The 23,430-nt window shown below is 32.8% G+C and overlaps 1 protein-coding gene across 1 annotated transcript in view; it reads left to right on the top strand.

The window, feature by feature from the left end:
• The window catches only part of LOC135130591 (latrophilin-like protein LAT-2), a 204,977-nt gene that overhangs the window by 136,601 nt on the left and 44,946 nt on the right, over positions 1-23,430 (top strand). The window contains exon 5 of the mRNA XM_064057996.1: positions 13,617-13,803. Coding sequence (XP_063914066.1) covers positions 13,617-13,803 — 187 coding nt within the window. The remainder of the gene's footprint in view (positions 1-13,616; positions 13,804-23,430) is intronic.

The following is a 23,430-nucleotide window of genomic DNA, read 5'->3' as shown; positions in this document are numbered from 1 at the left end:
AATTTATCGTAGTTGGTTGGTCGGGGTTAAATCAGCGACTTGAGAAGGGTGATGACGTTTTCGTTTCATGTTAAAACGAAATGGAAACTGGGACTTATTTTCTTAAAGTGATCGTGAGGTATTGATCTAGTTGTACACAATGTGAGGGCCTATATTTACCTCATTTGAAAACTATTCATCTAAAACTTTTGTCACATTAGTAAGTCTAGTAAAAAACTTACTGTTAATGATCACCAGTGGGAGATGAACAGAATCATATCCTATTATGGGGATATAGCGTCAAAAAACCAGCATAAAGTATATATTTCTACATTACTTCAAAAAAATCGACAAACAGTCAAAAACATCGACATCGGTTCAAATGAAGAATTTCAAATAAATAATATTATCGACATCTTCAATACGTCTTCGTCAGCTTATGAATCAAGAATGTTCATTACAGTACAAATTCTTGGCAAACCAGTTAAATTTGAGTGTGATACCGGCAATCCAGTCAGCATCATTTCAAAGAAAATCTTCAATGCATTGAATCTTAAAGTGACTCTTCGAAGTACAAACATTCAATTTCGTACATGTACAAAACAGATATTTAAATACCTTTGGGTTACATACGAATACCTGTTACATATAAAAAAAAGAAGTTCATGGGAGATTTATTTGTCCTTTCTGATTATGGTACAGCCATTATGGAAAGAAGATGGATTCGAGACCTACAAATAAATCTTCATGACTTTTATTCTATTTCTATTTCTCAGCCATCAATGTCAGAAATTTTCAATCAATTCAGCGACGTTTTTCAACCAAAAGTTGGTGAAATTCCAAACTATCAATTATCAATGCTCTTTACCTCTTCGAGCCAATGCACAACCAATTTTTATTAAGCCTCGCCGAGTTCCTTACGCACTCAAAGAGAAAGTTGAACAGGAATTAGATGACTTCGAAAATCAAGGTATTATTGAGAAAACTGATCACTCCGAGTAGGGAACACCGTTGGTTATTGTGCCGAGGAAGAATCGCGACATTAGACTGTGTGCTGATCACAAAGTAACTATCAACAATCAACTTCAAGATAATCGTTATCCTATTCCCGGAGTAGAAGATATTTTCAATAAAATGAAAAATGGTAAATATCTCTGTACTTTAGACGTCTTCAAACGTATTTACATGTTCCTGTTGATGATGAAAGTACACGAATACAAACAATTTCAACTCATCGAGGTACCTATTTAGCTAAACGACTCTTCTTTGATATCAAAACGGCTCCAAATGAATTTCATCAAGTTATCGATCAAATTGTTGACGATTTAGAAGGTACCACAGCGTAGTTTGATGATATGATGGTTTAAGGTTCTTCTATTAAAGAATGTAAATTTCCTTTAATTAAAGTTCTTGAACGATTACGTAAATATAAGCTGCATCTGAATCGAGAAAAATGTCAATTTTTCAAGAAGAGAATTCAAAATTTGGGTCATGTCATTTCAGAAAAAGGACTCGAAAAATCTGAAGATAAAATCAAAGCGATCATAGAAGCACCAAAGCCGAACTCTTTAGAAGAACTCCAACGTTTTCTTGGAATGGTGATGTATTATGCAAAATTTATTCCCAGTGCATCCAGCATGTCATATCCATTAAGCCATCTGTTAAGAAAAGACACAAATTTTAAATGGTCTATCGAATGTGAAACAGCGTTCAAAAAATCCAAAGCTGAAATAGCCGGTGAACGAGTTCTCATGTCTTTTACACCTGCTTTGTCACCTCGTTTTCCAGACGGATATGGAAGACCAGATGCTTTTGCATCAGGTCGTTGACACAAGCTGAACGTAGTTATAGTCAATTGGATAAAGAGGCAACAGCCATTTATTGGAGTTTCAAAAGATTTTTTCATTATATTTATGGAAGGAAATTTATTCTAATTGTGGATAATAAACCACTGAGTATTATTTTAAACCCTCAAAAACAACGTCCAGCCTTATCTGCAACGAGAATGTTAAAATATGCACAATTTTTATCCGGTTTCAATTATTCCATCGAATGTCGAAAATCTAGTGAACATGTAAATGTTGATTATTTCTCCAGAAGTCTATTGAAATTATCACCAAAAGAAGAAGAAAAAACTGATGATGAATACGTGTTAAATATGATTTTAGTTAATCAGATTAGTACGGAAACAGTCACAGCTCATGAAATTGAAAAAGAAGCAAGAACAGATCCAGAATTATGTAAAATGAAGAAAGATATTCTAAATGGAACTAATTCCAGAAAAAAATTACAACTATAATATGATTCATTTATTTAAATGTACAAAACATCAACAAAATTAAACATTCAGATACTATTTTTTATCTGTCAACCCTTTTTGTTAATCAGCCCACTCTTCCTTTTTTAATCAAAACTAAGTTCCGTTACAAACTCCCCCTCTAAATAACACAAACGGGCCTCTGGTGTTGTTTAGGATGAAACATTCTTTTTAGGACGACCCCTCCTCCGTTTTGGTATTAAGGGCGTTAATGTATCACTTCTAGTCCTTTCAACAAACGGGCAGAGGTCCGCGGCGTGATGGCGTCCAATTCTTTCTGGAGGATTTGTACAGCTTCCTAACTCGTAGGTTGTAGGAGAAGCAATTCGCAAGATCATATAAGGACCATCCCTTTTTGGGGCAAGCTTTGAAGATAATCCACTTTTGGAGCTACTGAAAGTATGAGATTTCAGGAGAACCTTGTCACCCTTCTTGAATACAGCTGTTCGTCGTCTGGAATCTAGACGGGTTTTCTGGACATCTTGTTTCTTGCAATTTCTATCCATTGCCTCAGACAGAGTAGTAGCTAGCTTTTATAAGTAAGGAGTTATTTTTGGTATGAAATTTTCTGCATCAATCTCTTTGCGTAGATCATATACAGGATCATAAGGAGCTCGTATCTCCCTACCAAATGTGAGAAACGAGGGACTATATCCCGTAGAGTCGCAACATGTAGAATTTATGGCGAATCGAATGCTGCTCAGGTGATGATCCCATTCTGAGTGGTGATCTTGAACCAAAATGGCTAACTGAGTCTTCAATTTGCGGTTCTTCCGTTCAATAGGGTTACTCTGTGCATGATACAAAGGAATGAACGGAGTTGTGATACCAAAACAATAAGTATTTAGTGCATTACATCACTGATAAATTGTACGCTGTTATCAGAAATCATTTTCCTCGGAGTTCCAAACCGCAGGAATAATCAGAATTTTTGCACAAGATTCAGAGTCAGCTTTTACTAATGGGAAAAGTTCTACCCATTTTGAAGCAACATCCTCAATTATTAGGATCCATCGATTCCCCCTGGGAGTTGCCGGTAGAGGGCCAAATAGATCTACAGCCACAACTTCGAATCTCTGGGAAGGGGCTGGGGTTTGAAGTAGGCCCGCAGGTTGACGATTCTCTGGTTTATATCTCTGGCATTCCATACAACCTTTTACATGGTGAACAATATATTTTCTCATATCTGTGAAGTAAAATTTTGAAGAGATCTTTTGAAGGGTTCTTTTGATGCCGTAGTGTCCCCCTGTAGGCGAATTATGGTATTGGGCCAAAACATCTTCACACAATTCTTTGGGAATCACTAACTGGGGAACTTAAGAGTCCACATATGGGTTGAAACGGAAGAGAACACCATTGTTCATCACGTATCCCCTCCCAGACCATCTAGACATCTCTAACGGATCTTCTCCTTCGAGAGATAATATAATACTCTTGATCTCATCGTCTTCCATTTGTTTCTGTCGCATAGATTTAGCATCGTATGACGGTAGGTCAACACTAACGAAGTAGCTCTGTACCTTTTCTTCTTCATCCGAGCAAAAAGGTCGAGACAACGGATCAGCTACTACGTTGACTTTACCAGGAGTATATACAACGTCCATATTCATGCCTTAAAGGCGGAGCGCCCAACGAGCCAAACGACCCGAAGGCGATTTTAAAGTCAGCAACTACCGTAATGGTTGATGATCCGACGCTGTAACCACTTCAAACCGGATCTAAATCTGTCCATCAATCGAACGAATGTCGCGGGCGCGTTTTCCAACCCGAAAGGCATTCGATTGAATTTAAACGTCCCAAATGGAGTCAGAAAGCAAGTTTTGTCACAATCTTATTCACCAACAAGAACTTGCCAGTAACCTGCTTGTAAATCAATTGTAGACATGAATGGTGTATGTTTAGCGGTGTGAAAAATATCGTCTATTCGTGGCATTGGATAACTATCGCTTACCGTTACTGAGTTTAGCTTACGATAATCTATGCAAAGACGATAGCTGTCTCCTTTTGGAGTTAAAACCACAGGGCTGGACCATGGTGACTCGCACTCTTCTATAATTCCTTGTGTTATTAATCGATTCAATTCTTCACGCAGAAATTGCTTCTTTGGTCCGTTCAGCGGGTACGGTGGTACGGAGATTGGTACAGCATTTTGTGTGTTAATTCGATGCGTGGCAAACGTAGTTTCTCCCCCTTCTTCGAAGATGGTGCTATTCTTCTGAAGTAGGGTGTTTATTTCATCTTTTGCCGTGTCTTTAATCTTCTGAGCTTCATTTTGGCGTAGGGTTATGGGATTAATGTTTACGGAGTTTGTTTTAATTCCATATTTGAAAGTATGTTCTGGTTTATCTCTAAAAAACCAACACTCGTTTTGGAAATCTATACCAATGTTAGCTTTCATCAAAAATTCCCGCTCTAAGAGCTTATGGTTCTGGGTTAAATATGGCATTATAACAAAACTAGTTGGAGTTATTTTGTCTTTTATCTTAACGTCTACATTTGTTACCAGTAGTTTCTTATCTCTAGGAATTCCTTCAGCTAATGTTACCACTGCATCCACTGTTTCAAACTTAACTCCCTTATCTTGTAACACCTTATAGAGGGTGTGACCAGCTATGTTTCATTTTGATCCTGAATCGGCGAGTCCAATTCCTTTTGCACCTTTCACTTCTAAGGGTAGGATTGGAGCGTCGCAACTTGATTCATTTTCTAAAGATAGCCGTGAGAATTCAAAGAAGTTAGTTTTGACGTCTGCTTTTTCTTTGCATTTCGGGCGGTTCCATCTGTAGTAGCCAGGAGTACCACAGTCATAACACTCAGGTTTTGATCTTGCTGATGTTGGCTTTGACAGTTCTTTATCATCGTTTTCTTTTTCCAGTTGGCGACACTCATTCTTTAAGTGACCAAATTTTTTGCAATGTTCACAACGAGGTCGTAACTTCTTTATTTGCATTCCGTCCTGGTTTGTGTTTCTTTCTTGTTTGCGAAACGCGGATTCACGAAACGAGTGTTCTATTTCGCGGGCACAATTAAGTAAATCTTTGAAAGAGTTTATTTCACTACGCGTAAGCCTCTTTCGAATCTTCAGAGCTAAAAGTCCATAAACTATAACCAGCTGCATTTCTTCTGCGACACTATATGGCAATTGAGCGATTAAAGCTCGAAATTTCGCAACGAAGATATCAGTGGCTTCGTGTTGTGTTTGCTCACGAGCAAAGAGTTCTCGAAAGACTGCATGAGGGGGTAATTTCTTCGAGTACACTTCTCTGAGGCCGTATCGAGTTACTCCGTTATCTTCTGGACAGACACCTTCTGAAATCCTTTTAGGACGAAATGTACGAACCAAGTTAGATTTAATGAGACCAAATGAAACAGCAAAAAAGAAAAACAATGGGCGATAGAGTTCAATCCAGAAATTATTCAAGACATGGATTATGGAAGTCTGGAATAATTACAAAATGTAGTGGTAATCTACACTATTTAGTAGAACTAGATGATGGTTATGTAATTAAGCGTCGTTACAATCAACTTCGTTCCTGTAATGTGGAGAAGAAAATGAATATCAACACTGAATAGATAGATGAACAGCCATTCATTGTTATCGTTAAGCCATGACAAAAAGTCTGGTTTCAGAATACAATAACATAACAAGTAAATTAAAAAAGCTTGAGAATAGTTGTCATGTTAGCGTCTACAGAAATAAGAATAAATAATTGTTTCAAACTCGTCTTCATTTCCGTAACGAATAACTCTAGACTACAATACACGGAAACATATACCTATCGATTACTTCTAATTATTCCTTGACTCTCATTTGCGGCAAAAAACTTACCATCCTACAACATTACATTCATTAAAACTTTCCGTACCTAGTTTTAATGATTGTAGCTTCGAGCAAATTTATGCTGCGAGTTTTTCACACCGAACTAAACAACATCGCTTTCAATGCGACGCGACGGTTAAGATTATTAAAGGCAGGATTTTTTGTCTAAGATGACGGGATTACAACATCATTAGATTTTAATTGCGGATGTTGTTATTGTGCGAGTCCTATTAAAATTTTGCTTCAACAAAGAGAAATTCAATTTTCAGTTAACAACTGCGCAAATTTTGTTAGTGGTTATTAAAAGTAACTGCAAATTTTAATTGTTGTGCTCCTGTTTATTCTTTTTTTTTTGTAGAATTCATAGAAAGTGAAAATCTGTTCTAGTAATCAGTGTTGCTAATGTTTTAATGCACAGTCTCCTTCATTTAAATTTCTTAGCGAAAGCTTTCAGCGAATCGTCTAAGTGAAATATAAAACTAGATGTCTGGAGCATCAGTTAATTCCAGCCCCGCCTTGAATTTCGATGCTGAATAACAAAAAACTTAATTGAAATATCAGGACTGCTCAGAAACACTCTGAAATAGCGGGTTTTTGCGTATTTCGAAACCTTTAGTTTTTTCTATATTTAATGTCTGCAAGAGAGGGGCACGTTAAATAAGTATGTCCCTCACTTTCGTTAAAATGACGATTTAAGGTGGCTGCGCAAGTATCTCGTTTTATTTCTCGTTCGGTCCGGTCGTTAAATATCGTTCATTTCGTTCACTTTATCATTTTTGGATGAAATATGAAAACCCGCAGAGAGGAGGCGGAGAAGTCTGATACCCCCACTGGGTGCTGCCCAGTAAATACAGTTACGTCGTAGCGATGTTATGTTAACTCTGTCTACGATCTTGTTAGCTGTTACATCTCATACTGCGCACATTTGCGTAAAATTTAGAGCTAACAGAACTTAATTCAAGTAAATTATTATTTTATTCAATGTTTGAACAAATATGCTATGTAATAAGTAATAAAATACAAAAAGTAATATAAATTCATAATATAAATAAATAAATATATATACGATTTCCTAATTTGAAAATAATACAATATAATTTACACTTAAAAAAAGACAGAGAAACTATAAACTGTCGTTGTTTTTTCTTTCTTCAGGCGTTGACTAGAATTTCGTAGCCACTCTGAGCAGCGTATTTCTATTTCCTTTTTTATTGCGGAATGGGTCTTCGTTGTAATTTCTTTAAAAATAAAAGTTGTAATAATTATATTTATTGTAAAAAATATACCTTTCAGGATAATCATTGTTTTTCTCCCAGCCATTCTGGAATTTTCGTCCTGAACGAACAAGCTACAGCAAATTCGCTGAAAAATATTTTTTTTAATACAAGCTCCACATTGTTCTTTTCCCCATTACCACCTATCTGGGACAATAGCAGTTCCTGAAATAAGAAAAGAAGAAACTATTTTTATGTGTATATGTTACAGCTAATATCCGAAATACGTTATTATGCATAATAACTAGATATTTTAGGAATTATGTGTAATAACTAAACTTGTCAGTTATTATGCACAATAACGGAAACGTTTAGGTAATATTGATAATAACTAACAGAGGAACAGGAATTATGCATAATACCTGAATCATTAGTCATTAAGTATATTGCCTAATAGGCCAGGGCCGATAATTTTTGAGAACAAAAAAATTTAGAACAGGATAATACCCATTGGAAAAGGAAGAAAATATAACAAAAATAAAAGGAAAAATAATTTACGGGCGATCTGAGGTTGGGAAGTGGAAGAGGGTGAGCTTTTAAAGGTAGAAAACGGTTTATCACGATTTCCGGCAAAACTACAAGTCCTATCAAAAAAAGTTAAATGGCAGAGTTCTAGGTAATAAAAGGATCTACAACTTTTGTATTTAGACTTTTTTAAAATAACCTCAAAATGTATGTGAAAAATGCAAATAACCGAGTTTTTGTTTTTTTATTCTTATCTCCCACAAAAAAATTTTTTTTCACGAAATTTGGTGAAAACTTACCTATTTATGTCCCAAAATCACTGTAATTTTTTTGACTCAAAATATTTATTTTTCTCCCTTATTTTGATTTAACATCGAAAAACCACTCTAATTTTCAATAGAAAATTCTCACGTCAAAATGTTTGCTTTTTTTAAAAAATCGCTGTGCTTTTTGTTCGTTGAAATCTCTACTTTCTGATGGTGTAAAAAAAAGTATACATTGCTCTGGCAAATTTTCACAGGAAATCCAAAAAAACGAAAAACTCGAATTCGAATTTTTTTTATCATGTAAAATTTTGAGCTATTTATTAAAATTTACACTTTAATTACTCGAAAAAAGTAAGATTCCATGTTACACTGATAAACTCAAAAATTTAAAATCCATGAAACAAACGCCTTCTCTTGGTGGGAGATTTGTCAATATGAAAGATGATTTAATTCTTGCCAATTGATTTTCGAAATCTTAATTGATTCAGTGTTATATTGTTATTTTTACATTTATAAATATATTTGATTAATTATAATCCATGTTTTTGTGATATCTTCTTTGTTTGCATGTTTTTTATAAAAAATATTGGCCAAATTTGACAAATTTTTATCGTCTGACTAGCAGACCCAGTGAATATTTTAGTAGTTAAACAAAAAATTAAATCAAAATAAATAAATAAATTATAATTAAATTAAATTACAAATTACACATAAAAATTTATCGTACGACAATGATTATATTCAACAGCCATCTTGAACCCTGCCTTGCGTATCTGTGGATGAAAGTAAAGATACTACAAAATGGGGGTTGATGGTAGAAGGGTGAAAATTTAGGGTTATATGTATTTTTTGAAGCCAAATCTTAAAAAAAATAAAAATAGCAAATTTTGTCCGAAAAATAAAAAAAAAAATTTTGGGTGGGCCACCCTTTTCACCTAGGGGTATAAAAAATAGTTTGCGCCCTATTCTCAGACCTACCGAATATAGACAGAAAATTTCATAAAAATCAGTCAAACCGTCTCGGAAGAGTTTGGTTACACACACTATGACACGAGAATTTTATATATTAGAAAACAATGAATTTACGATGTTTTTCTTTCCTTTTCCGGCAAACCCAGATGTTGTATCGCAACCAGAAAAACAATACAGAAATGCAACGATATTTTTGAAGGATTCATATTTGAAACTATTGGACGTGAAAAATAAATCTTCTACATTTCCAGAACCTGGTTTGAGAAAATAATAAATGTCATAATTATTTGAATTCAATTGATTCAAAAAGACCAAAATATCTTGACCCACAACTATGACAGTTTTATTAGTATCACTGGCAGTTTCTATAGAGATCTTAATTATGTCAGCATCAGCATCTTCTTCTGCTTGTTTACAGGAAAATTCTTGTGACTGTAGATTTCAAAACTTTCTTTTAAATAAATCAATTCGTCACGATTCTCTTCAAGTAACTCAGCCTGCACGTATATTTTAATAGAGGATGTTGTTCAATCTTCTGATGGGCTAAAATTTTCAGTAGGCCATCCAGGTATGTAAGTTATCTTAAAATAGCAATAAATAGGCACATATGCATGTAATTTAAAAATTATCCTACAACTTTAACAAAATATTGTAGATGTCTTATAAAGTATTAAGTGTATTAACTTATTTGGTTGTTAATTATAGTAGTATTTTTCAATTTGCAATTTTTTAATTTATCAATGTAACATGAAATAGCACGTTTTTCGAGTAATTAACGTGTACATTTTAATAAATAGCTCCAAATTTTACATGATAATTAGAAAACAAATTTTTGAATTCGAGTTTTTTCGTTTTTTTGCATTTCCTGTGAAAATTTGCCATAGTAATGTATAATTTTTTTTACACCTTCAGAAACTAGAGATTTCAGCGAACAAAAAGCACACCGATTTTTTTTTAAAAGCAAATATTTTGACGAGAGAATTTTCAATTGAAAATTAGGGTGGTTTTTCGATATTAAATCAAAATAAGGGAAAAAAAATATTTTGAATCAAAAAAGTTACAGTGAGTTTGGGACATAAATAGGTAAGTTTTCACCAAATTTAGTGAAAAAAAAAATTTTTGTGGGAGATAAAAATAAAAAACCAAAAACTCGGTTATTTGCATTTTTCGGATAAATTTTGAGGAAAGAAAGTGTAAATACAAAAGTTGTAGATCTTTTTATTACCTACAACTTTGCCATTTAACTTTTCGCCGGAAATCGTGATAAACCGTTTTCTACTCGTAAAAGCTCACCCTCTTCCCCTTCCGGACCTCAGATCGCCCGTAAATTATTTTTCCCTTTATTCTTGTTATATTTTCTTTTTTCCAGTGGGTATCATCCTGTTCTAATTTTTTTTCACTTTTTACAATTTTCAAAGGCTTGGGCACTGGCCTCTATAACATGTCCAGCTGATTTCAAAAAAACGGGACAAGATGAGCAATTCAGGTTCTCATAGATCGAAAAGCAATGGGAATATGACGTTTATATAACTGTAATTTGTCCCTTTTATTTTAAATCAACTGAACATGTCATATGTAGGGGAAAAGGAGGCAGGGTGGATAGCTTTTTGGAAAATATTATGCATAATTCCTGTTTCTGCGTTAGTTATTATCAATATTACCCTAAACGTTTCCGTTATTATGCATAATAAATGAAAATTTCAGTTATTACGCATAATTCCTAATGTTTCCGGTTATTATGCATAATAACGGATTTCGGATGTTAGCTGTAACATATATACCGAGTGACTCTGAAATAAGTTCGAAAAATAAAGCCACAACATCACGAAGTAGAGAAAATTTTAAGAATTTCTTTTATCTAATCCTAATTCAGGCGACAAAATATCAAGATCTACACCTCATTCAGTGCCATTTGTTTTCATCTAAGCAATACCCAGCAAAAACAACGAAAAAATTTAGTCACAATGGAAACTGAATAAATCATTGCCGCATCATTGACATTTAACTAGATGTTCCGTATTTGTTTCTTGAAACTGGAGCAGCAGTTTAATTAGTTTGAATTCGTGTGACAATTAAAGGATTTTTTTCCGAATCTATTTGGAAGTCACCGCGTATGTATAACATACAGGGTGCTTTACTATAAGACTTTTCTGCAACCCACTATGTATGTAACGTGTTAAGCGAAATGTGTCATGTTTAGTAGGTTCCTAAAAAGTGTTATAGTATTACAGGCATCTACCTGTATTTAATATCCAATATTATGTTATATGTAAGTACATATAAATTTATTGTATTTTTTTAACTTACAAAGAAACCTGCTTGTTGTAGTAGGCAAAGATAATCTTCTAATTTCTGAAAATTTATTTAGCTGTGGTCTTGGCGGCACATCTTCTATTACTGTTTTCTTTTTGATTTGTCACATTTGATAACGTTTTCATGTTGGAGATTTGTTCACTCGTTTCCTTTAGAATTTCTTTTGTTTCGCACATATTTTTTGTATTTGTTTCAAGTCTAGAGTAAAATAACATAATTTATTTAGCACCTAGTTCATAAAAAATTGCACTAACATACCTTTGCAACATTTTATGGCAAAGCGCCTCACTTTCAAAAACAATCACCGTAAGTTCTTCAAAATCAGCGGGAGTATCTTCAGTGTTTAATGGTGGTATTTCCAGCTTATCTGAAAAAACTGTTTTTGTTATTTACGTACAGTTATCAAAAACAACAGGAGCACGTAAAAATTAAAATGATTACTTCATTAAAATTATATTAATTTACCTAGTGCGAGTACAACCCACACTGAATGGCAGAAATTTTCACAAAACTGCATTAAAAATGAAGTAAGTTATGGATCCACGAGAAAGGTTCGGTGGTGTTGAACCAAATGGCTAAATGGAATTCGAAAGTTTCACTGTGAGTGTGAAGTGCAATAAACATAAATACTGAAAAAAGGGATCGTCCGACTGCACCCCCCAAACATCTGGTGGATAGTAAATGCAGAAGTTGAGCGTTATTTTTTCATTAGATGAAATAAATTTAATAAAATTAAAAATTAACCACTCTCTAATTTTTTTGGTACCCATCATCGCTTTATAAACGTCTTTATAAAATCAAAATTCAACGAACGGACTCTTTAAAACCTTGTCTCGTTTCAGGGACAATAGACAAAGCATTTTTATGACTTTGTTTGTGTCGTTGGGTCTTCCCTATATTTTACGCTCAAACCTAGATGTTTTATTTATAATTTGCCAAACAGGTACTTACAAAATAACAATTCAAGAGTGAACAAGTTTAGAGAAATAATTATTAGAAATTATTAGAATGAAAAAACTTGTCTTTGGTGTATTTCTAATAAAAGCGTTGTATTTTTCGCTCTGAATATAATTATTAATTAAGCATTACGAACTCACTGACGAAGGCCACTTTTTAAAAGATACGACGACCCACATCTAATTGACCATATAATCTTTAACAATAAATTTTAAATAATATCATAGTGATTTTTTTAAATTTGGATAAGGTGTTGTAAAACTATATGTGAATCGCCACATCTGATATGTTCCTGTTTCTGTCTTCATTCCAGACACTGTATTTACGTGGGCAAAGGATGGCGTACGTGGGATTTTAGGGGCGGTAACAAACACCGGCGTAAATATTGTAAATACAGTGGTGTCGAACGAAGACAAAAACAGAAAGATACCCGATGTATTCGCATTATACATACAATCTATTACCGACATTAAAAAAAGTCTACACTATTTTGTCATATGTGCTGCTTTATTATCAGTTTTCAGTTAGCTACATATTGGATATGAAATGAAGTGAATTTTTTGAGAAAATAATAATTTTCTTTTCTACAGTAACTTTCAGAACTCCGTTCGCCTAAGCCATAAACCGTCCCAAACTATGTCAAAGCATTTCAGCGCAGTTTACTCGATTTCCAACTAAATAAACCAGAAATTTAATAGCGATAATAATTCGTCTTTTAAAAGTCACGACAATTTCTTCTGATGTGAACTACTCGTTTTTTTATTCTTTTTATATAGAAACTACACCTTCGCACAAACTTAGGTAGTTGACAACTGATTTAAAAAACTGTTTGTTTTACAAACGAGATTTTAATTAAAGTTTGTTCCAGTTGGCATACAAAGCATAAACCTACCTTTTGAAAGTTTAATTAAAAATTATCCATCCATAATCAGGTGCTCTGCATGTACTCCATTAATATTAATTTAATATCGCATTAGTATGCAACACGTTACTCCCACTGGTGACACCAAAAGTAAATTAATAAAAAACGTCAACTACGCTAGTATCTTGTGTCTATCGAACAGTGTACTATTTGAGAATATTTTTCAATTTAACAGGCAATTTTTAAGTTGTTAATTAATAACTAACTTCCCAGTCTTTCAGCACCATAAGCTTTCCAAATTCCTACTCCAATCTCGCATTTTATGCAAGCCAGCGAAAACTCCACTTTTTCTAAATATTTACGGCTCATTTACCATTCCGTTTTGTTCCAGGTTTCTTGATCGAAACGCTTTCATCTACGGCTTATTGGTTCCCTCGGCGATCTTAATATCGGTCACATTGTATTATTTGGTGAGATCGGCTTTAGTGGCACGCTACGTCATCAATATGCAAGTGGATCGCAAGATACGTGATAAAATGCGGCGTAAGAGGATGCTGCATATTGCTCTTTTTGCGAAGGTGAGGAACAATAGAGATTGATGTAATAAATATGCAAAGGGTGTGATGTATGGCCTGGAAGGTGAAATGAGATTGCCGAAACAAAAAGGCGGGCGTCTTAATAAAATTTAAAATGCTTTTAGTGCACGAGCAAGGATTTTTTGTGCACGGAAAATAATTAAATAGGTTCATAGTTTTGCTCAAATTGGTGAAATGGACTTTCAAATTTATAAAAGTATTTTAGATTATTTAGAAATCGCCTCAAACTTATGTAATGTAATTAACACTTCTGCCGCTATAAACTTTAATAATTTGCTCCGAATTCTGTAAAGGAAACGGAGGTAACTAATTTTCGTTTCTCTACACAGATTTATAATCCTTTTAAATCCGTAGCGTCTTGATTATGGGATGCGGTCGTTAGCCCTTACAAGTCCGGTTAATATTTCTACTTGTAGCATTAATTTCGTTATTTCTGGTTTAATTACACTAATAAGTCGATTCTCTTTATCCCGTGGATACCGACCAATTTGGTCGATGAGATCCTTTGGTAGCACGTTCACCCCTATTATTGACGTATCAACAGTATAAACAGGCGTTTTTGGCTCGTGGCTTGATTACCAACACGAAGTGCGAAAACACAAAATAACATGCTTAGGGCTAAAAATGTTGTTTGTGACTGTGATATACACAAAATTTTATACATGACGCCAGTGGACAGACTTAAAATGTTTACAAAATTTTCTTCTGAATTTCTGCATCTGATCTTGCATAATCAAAATTTTTGGCCTTTTTTATTTTATTTATTTTTTTTTCAAAAACAAAACATCTTTTTTTTTCAAAAAATAGAACATTACAAACCACAAGATTCTTCCATTTTTTTAAAATAAAAACACAAGAGACCCTGATAATTTTTTTTAGGTAAAAAAAAACACTAGAGTACAATTTTTTTGCAAATTAGAATCACGGACCCCATTATCGCTTCAAATTTCTATTTTTTTTTTTTAATAATACAGTAGGGAATATTTTTTCATTTAAGTTCAAAATAATAATAGCATAGATCACCAAAATGTTTTCAAAAGATCATAGCCCCCATCTCTCTTCCAAATTTTTGGTAAAATGGCCACATCATTGCATTAAATTCTTTCAAAAAAGTAGAACAATAGAAACCTCAAATCTCATCTTTTTTTTTTTAAATAAAAACACCAGCGTCTCTCAAGTTCAAAAAAATATTTTTTCAAAAAATAGAGCACAAAATTGTTTCATATATTTTCTAAGTAGAAAGAGCAAAGGTTCCTCTGATTCTTTCAAATCTTTTCAAAATAATGCGGGCAGAGGTCCCCAATTTTTTTGTTAATTTTTCACAAACAAAACCACAAAATTCCTTCAAATTATTTCGGGAACAAAACATTGGAGCCCCAAGAGTACTCTAAATTGGTTATAATAATAACACAAAACACCACTGGTCCCCAAAATTTTTGTAATCTCTTAAAAAAAACACCATGGACCCTATCAATTATTTTTTTCTTTGTAATGGAACATCAGGAACCCAAGATTTTTTTATATTCTTAAAAAAATGCACTATAGCTACCAATGTTCTGCACAATTTTCTCAAAAACTAAGCACCATGGGCCCCATAATTTTTTTAATTTTATAAACACCTACTCGTATATTTTTTTAATATACACAATACACACCAGAAGTTATTGTAACCTCTTTCAAAAACAAAACATCATGGGTCCTATTTTTTATTTCTTACTATGTTTTTTAATAATACACTAGGGTTCTAATATTTTTTCATATATTTTCAAAATAGTGAAATTTTTACCCAAAACGTCCAGATTTTTGGAAAAAATTCAAAATTATAAAACAACATTTTGCAATTTAATTTTGATTCTACCAAACTGAATGCTTTGAAACCTTGCAGATATTTTAAATTTATGATAAACATAATAAATTTTTTATCAAAATATATTTGCTCATCCCTCCCTAAAAAATTGATGATGTCACCTCAAAATATTGCTGAATATATCCTGGCTAAAATGTACAAAGTATAACGAGTTTATACATGTGATTGATTTTTATAATATAATTAATATTTTTTTAATTTTCTTACACAGGGTGTCGCAGAAAAATTAATGACTGAGTTGTTAAAAATAAATATCCAAACAGATTTAAGAATTCAGCTCGTTACTATGGAAATATGCAATTTAACACCTTCTAAATTTAACAAATTTTTACAAGTTTAATAGAGGCAAAATCAGTCGTATCTTAGCAAGTACTAGCGAGTACTACCCTCTGAGAAAATTAAGGACGGATGGACGGGGCTAGTATTTGCTAACATAAGTCTTATTTTGGCAAATAATATATCCTGTGAGAAAATAGGGGGCGGGTGGGCGGGCCTAGTATTTGTTAAGATAAAACTGATTTTGCCTCTATTCATCTTGTAAAAACTTGTGAAATTTTAAATTAAAAAAAAAATACGCTACACGTACCAATTTTCTGCTCAGTTTTTTCAAGAACAAAACACCATGGGTCCTGGAATTATTTTTAATTTCTAAAATTTTTCTCAAATTTTTTTCATATATTTTCTAAGTAGAAACAGCAAAGATTTCTCTGATTCTTTCAAGTCTTTTCAACATAATGTGGCAGAGGACCTCATTTTTGTTTATTTTCCAAAAACAAAGCGCAACAAAATTCCCTCAAATTATTTCAAGAACAAAACATTGGACCCCACAAGAGTCTTCTAAATTGTTTACAATAATAACACAAAACACCATTGATCCCCAAAATTCTTGTAATCTCTTAAAAAAAAACTCCATGGACCCCAAGATTTTTTTCTATTCTTAAAAAAATGCACTATAGCTACCAACATTCTGTCCAAATTTTTTGAAAAACTAAGCACCATGGCCCCATAATTTTTTTAATGTTATGAACTCCTATATTTTTGTAATATATTATGTAATAGTCCCAAAATTATTTCAAATATTCTCAGAATAAAAACAGCAGAGGTCCCCACAAATTTTTCTTTCGAAAAGAAAATACCCAATAAAAATTATTTCATATTCGTTCTAAAGCTACACACCAGAATTTATTGTAACCTCTTTCAAAAACAAAATACCATGCGTCCTATTTTTTTTTTCAATAATACACTAGGGTTCTAATATTTTTTCATATATTTTAAAAATAGTGAAGGCGGTTTCCAATTGATATTAAAAAAATATAATAATAGCAGGGTTCCCCAATTTTTTTTCAAATTCATTCAAATTCAGCGGTCCCTAAATTTGTTGTAATCTTTTCCAAAACAAAACACAAAAGGCCCCATCATTTTTTTTTATTTTTTAGTTATTTCAAAACAATAGTAGAGTAGGGTCCCGAGAATCTTTTATATATTTTCAAAACAATAACAATAAATCCCCAAAATTTTTTCAAATTCTTTTAAGGAACAAAACTATTCAAATTCTTTCCAACACAAGACAGAGTCCCCAAGAGTCTTCCAAATTCAAACAATGGAACATTAGGAACGCCAAACTTTTTCCAGGGACCCACAAGTTTTTTTATATTCTTAAAAAATACACTCGAGGTACATTTTTTTCAAACAATAATACACTAGAATCTCCAGATTCTTTCAAAATATATTTTCAAAATAAAAATAGCGGGAGTTCCCAAGATTCTTTCAAATATTTCCAAAATAATAACAGCAGAGATCCCCAAAATTTTTTGAAATAATAGAACATTTTTCAAAATAAAAACACCTGGAAGTCCCAAGATATTTTTAAATTCTTAAAAAAAGTCTTTTTTTTTAATAATACACAAGGGTCCAAAGATTTTTGAAATATAGTTTGAAAATAATAAATAGACTCTTTCAAATTTTTTTCAAAAACCAAATATCTGATGTCCCAAAATTTTTTAACGAAACATTAGGGATCCCCAGATTCCTCTATTTTTTTTTTTTTTTAATAAAACGACTAGGATCTCAATATTTTCTTAAATTCTTAAAAAAATAGCTTGCTTGGTGATTCCAAAATTCGTTCGAATTTTTTAGAAATCAGGGTGACCATAATTTTTTCAAAAATTTTATAATTGCTGGTAATATTTCCAAAATAATAGCAGCAGATTCCCATTTTTTTTTCACAGTATTTTAAATCTTTTTGTTAAAAGAAGTAGAAACAGCAGAGGTTTGAAATATTTCTAAAATAATAGAAGCACAAGTTTCAAATTTTTTCAAGAAAGAAACCTCAAAGGCTTCCAAGGTTATTTTCGTTCAAAGAAGTTTCAAAAGTTATTTTATATTGGTTCCAAAATTCTTAAAAATTGTTTGAAAAAGAAACAGTAGACACAAAAATCTTTCAGATTTTTTTTAAAACACAACCAAAGAAAAGAAAAAGAAAACATCAGAGCTCCACAGTCTTTCAAATTCGTTCTAAAATAAAACACCATGAGCCCCATCATTCCCTTTTTTTTTAATAGAACATTAGGAATCCCAAGACAGTTACATTTAAAAAAAAACACCAGAGGCTTCATTGTTCTTTGCAAATTTTAAAATAAAAAAAATATATACTAGATTCCTTCATTTATTTTCAAAACATAAACAGCAAAGGTTCCGAAAATGTTTTCAATTTCTTTCAAAAGATCCCAAAAATTCTTACAAATTCTAAAACAATACACCAGCGGCCTCTAAAATTCTTACAATCTCTTAAAAAAAAAACACACAAAACACTATGATCCTTATAATTCCTTTGTTTTTCAAAAAATAGAACATTGGGAAACCTAAGATTTTTTTTTCCAAAATAAAAACACCAGGGTGTCCGAAGAGTCCTATAAATTCTTTAAAAATACGGTAGATATGCCAATATTTTTTAGAATTTTTTTAGAAACTAAACATTGGGGGTTCCAAATTTGTTAATTTTTGTCAAAAGATAATACGCAAAGGTTCCAAGAATTTTTCAAATAAATATTTTCAAAATAAAAATCCCAAAGATCCCAAAAGTTGTTCAAATTCTTTCCAAAACAAGACACGAGGGCCCAAAAATAATTCGATTCCTTTTAAAACAAGACACCAAATTTCTTGTAAAGACGTTCAAGATAAAACACCAGGTGTCCCATTATTCTTTTGAACTTTTTTTTTTTTTTCAAAACTATATATGCAGTAGGCTCCAAAAATTCTTTCAATTATTTTCAAAATAGAAACAGCAGAAGTTCCCAAAATTCTTTCAAAAATGAAATACTAGTGTTTCCATCAAGATTATTTCAAACTCGTTCCAAGAAATCTCCAAAGATCTTTTAAAATCGTTTCAAAAAAAATCACCAGTGGTCCCGATTCATTAAAATTGTTCCAAAAAATGATAGTAGAGACGCTTTTTATAATGGTTATATGTATATTTGTAATTTCTAAAATAACAGACAATTTTTCAATTTGTGTGGCAAAAAATAAAAAAAATACAAGAATAGAAACATATAAATTTAAATTAACTTTACGGTTAACTTATGACGTTTTAAAAGATCCAAATGGAATGAAAAACAAAAATAGTCCAAATACTGAATATCAAACGAGACTTTGAAGATATACAGGACATACTTTCAGAAGGACCTCAAAAGATCACGTAAAATTGAAATTTGTTAACTAATTGAAATTGTGAATGTTTTTTAGTTTAACCCTCGTGTTAAAACAGATCCATTCGCATACTATTAATTCATGTTTCAGACCACGTTCCAAACTTCCGAGCGAGTGATGTATTGTTAGACCGTCTACTGTTACATAGGGTAATTTAATGAAACATAATCCTCGAAGGAGCAGAACTGCAATTTGAATATTATGGGGAAATGCAGCCGTATTCACTACATCTAATAAACCCACTGTCTGTCTATCTAATAACTTCCGACGAAATAAATGTGGTACCATTATAAAAACACTAAAGAAACCTAAAGAAATTTTTAAAAAGCAACTTTATTGACACTAGAAAACACGTTATGTACTGTAGCAACAATTAGCTAAAACTTTCAACACATTACACACAAACCCTCATTTTTTTTCAGTTTAGAGACTCGGATTCACAACTCTTCCAACAAATACAACGACATCTTCGATTTTTATGAAGAATATGAAAGGGTGTTCGACGATAAACTCCACAATTTTCTCCGTTGCGGGTATAAAAGGAACTATACTGTGCCACGCTGAAAATAGAATTTGAATGAAAATTGTCACCAAAAAATGTTGACTAGAATATTACGAGTAGGTCCTTTTTTAGTAGTTTCCAAGCCCCTTTCATCAATTTTCAAATGCACTTTTTGAAAGATCGCATCAACGTGAAGATCTCCTTTCCCTCCGGCTATTCCACTGAGATCTGCTTCGCTGGCCTGGAAGAGTTTTTTGACGCCACACTGAAACAATAAGAATTAATAACATAGTTAACATAGCAAAACAATCACAAACCTCTTCCAGAACACTCTTGAAATCGATCAGTGAGGAAAGTTTAAATTCCGGGAGCTCGATTTTTACGTGAGCGTCTTGGTACTCGTCCACAGAAACGTTAAGAATTTCAGCAATAACGTCTTCGACTTCTGCAAGTCCTTCTCTTGTGTTTGGTAAGACAATGAACATCGCTCCTTCATCTGATAGAAACTTAATCTCTACTATTCTTGCTACAGTTTTATATACGTAGTATTTGTAGCATCCTCGACTGACCATGTACTCGCTTCCTACAGTCTCGTTTTCCGCGGTGAAAAACTTAGTCCTAGTGGCCACTTCTTTAGTAAACTTGAGATTCCACATGGTGTTCATATAGACACTGTTCACCAAAACCAACCTGGACGAACTCGTTAGCTGTTGACCTGAGATCACATCGTCTATATTACCCATGGTTTGGTTTTTGATCCAGGCGTTTATAAGTTTCGCTGCCGAGTTCGGATTGTTAAAGTCCAAATTTTCGACGTAAGCGCTGAACATCTGTTCTGTTAATGTTTTGAAGGACTCCTTGATGGCGCAGCCATCTTTCACGTACAGTTTATTGGCTAGGATGAAGGTGTAAAATCCCCCTTGTGTTATCATGGAGATTAGCGTTTTTACTGAGGATTCCATTTTCGCAAGGTCGGTGCTTTGGCGAAGCTGGGTTCTGAGCTCGTGGGCGGTGGCTCCTTTTGCTCCTAGTCGCAACAGGATGAGGAAAATTTCCATCGAGAAGGGGCTGGAAACGAAATTCGTGTTGGGAGTTTTCCTCAAGTGCTGGAAAAAATTTGTTTTGTAGAATTGTGATGGTGTTTGGTGACTGTTTACCTTGTAGGTTGCAGTGGCGAAGGTGACTGTGTCGCCGACGTAGTTTCTTATTAGTTGCTCGGGAGTCTCCATTTCGGAAAAATATAAATGTTAAAAGACTTAACAGACGATTATTAACAACCACAAGCTAAAGACAGGTTTGAGCGGTGGATAAAAAGTTACGTTTACGATAAGAGAGTTGGAAAAAGTTGATAGTGGGGTCTTGAATGGTAGTAGGAGGTTGATTTGGTGGAGCGTTTTTGCTATACAGGGACGGTTTCAGAAAAATAGAATCTTTAGAAACCCAAATTATACTCTAAATATATTTTTGATTATTTCTAGTTTTTTACTTCCCGAGCGTAAGCAAAGGAAGTATTGTAATCGAGGCCGACTCTCTACTTTTGCATTTTCTCGACCTATCATGACCAATAGAAGACGTCTGTCTCTCCGTCTGTCCGTCTGTCCGTCTGTCTGCCGTCCCGGGTTTTTATTAGATAGATAATCTCCGAAAGTACTGGGCCGATTGTTGTCAAATTTTGTATTTATATTAGGTATATCATGGTAAATTTTTGAACAAAACGTATCTGCTCATCCCCCCTAAAAAATTGATGGCATCACTCCAAAATATTGCTGAATAAATCCTATCTAGAATGTACAAAATATGATGAGTATGTATTTGTGATTTATCATTCTATTAACATTTTTTGGATTTGCATATACAGGGTGACCCAAAAAAATTATCATTTTATTTCAGGAGCGAGGAAAGTTCTGTCGAAACAACTTTCGACCAGTTTTTATGATTTACGAAAGTTACACCTTACAAAGAATTATTCTAAGGTATTGTTCAGAACTTCCCTCGCCCCTGAAGTACACTCCAGTCAATTCGGATTCTTTGGAAACTTGATTTCACAAATTTAATTTTTTTTATTATAACTTCTGAAAGTTAAAATAAATAAAATATGATTCATTCTTTTCTCAAATTTCCTGGGAAAATGAAGTGAACCGTTTTTCATTTGGCCAATAAAATAAATTACTTCACTAATTAATTTTCTAATTGCCTTGTATTAAAAAGTTTACAAAATTGTAAACTACAACTATAAACTCATCATGTTTTGCACATGTTATAAATGGAAATAGGCAAATTAATTTCGATTTTTTTCCGAAAACGTAGATGGTTCGCGTAAAAAATCAGGGCCGATCCGTGAACCACAAGTACAGGATTATGCTATTTTACAAAATTTAAATAGCAATTACTAGATACAATTTTATAGTGACGTCAAATTTTTGGTGGAGATGATGAGAAAAATTTTGGTTAGCGTTTTACCAGCTACAATATATTCTAGTCCGGTAATGTCCAAGGTAATTTGTCCAATAAATATCGACACAGACAGTCAGACAAAACAGATGACAGATGGGAAACAGATGGAAACAAGACTTCAAGAAATTTGGAAGACACATGGGGGCTCTGATATTTTGAAAACATTTTGATGATCTATGCTGTTATTATTTTGTAAATATTTGAAAAAATCTTAAGAACCTGTGCTGTTTCTATTTTGAACTTAAATGAAAAAATCTTCTCTACTGTATTATTAAAAACAAAAAATAGAAATTTAAAGCAACAAATTGTACAAATATAAGTTCTCTAATGTATTTTTTTAAGAATCTAAAAAATCATCAGGGTCTCTAGTATTTTTATCTACCAAAAATGGAAGAATCTTGTGGTTCCTATTGTTTTAGTTTTTGAAAAAAAGCTGTTTTCTTTCTGAAAAGATAAAAAAAGATTTAAAATGACTTAAAATTTAAGGCCGAGATTTGAAAGGCTCTTGGGGTCTCTGATGTTTTGATTTCGAAAGGATTTTGAAGGAGTCTGCTATTTATTGTTTTGAAACTATATTTCAAAAATCTTGAGGCCCTTGTGTATTAAGTATTTAAAAAAAAACAGACTTTTTTAAAGAATTTAAAAATATCTTGATACTTCCAGGTGTTTTTATTTTGAAAAATGTTTTATTATTGAAAAAATTTTGAGGTTCTCTGCCGTTATTATTTTGGAAATATTTTAAAGAATCTTGGAAACTCCTGCTATTTTTATTTTGAAAATATATAAAAGAATCTGGGGATTCTAGGGTATTATTTTTTGAAAAAAATGTACCTCGAGTGTATTTTTTAAGAAAAAACTTGTGGATATCTGGTGCTTTTATTTTGAAAAAAAAAACTGAAAAATTTGAGGTTCCTCATGTTCTATTTTTTGAATTTGGAAGATTCTTAGGGACTCTGCTGTCTTGTGTTCGAAAGAATTTGAATAGTTTTTGGGGGGTCTAGTGCTTCGTTTTTTAAAAGAATTTGAAAAAATTTTGGCGATTTGTTGTTATTATTTTGAAAATATTTGAGAGGGTCTTGGG

The sequence above is a fragment of the Zophobas morio genome, unplaced genomic scaffold (genome assembly GCF_036711695.1).
Source record: "Zophobas morio isolate AGI-343-1 ecotype UQ-CSIRO unplaced genomic scaffold, CSIRO_AGI_Zmor_V1 ptg000017l, whole genome shotgun sequence".
Lineage (NCBI taxonomy): Eukaryota > Metazoa > Arthropoda > Insecta > Coleoptera > Tenebrionidae > Zophobas > Zophobas morio.
The sequence above is the reverse complement of the archived record's forward strand: the minus strand, read 5'-3'. Positions and strand labels throughout refer to the sequence as shown.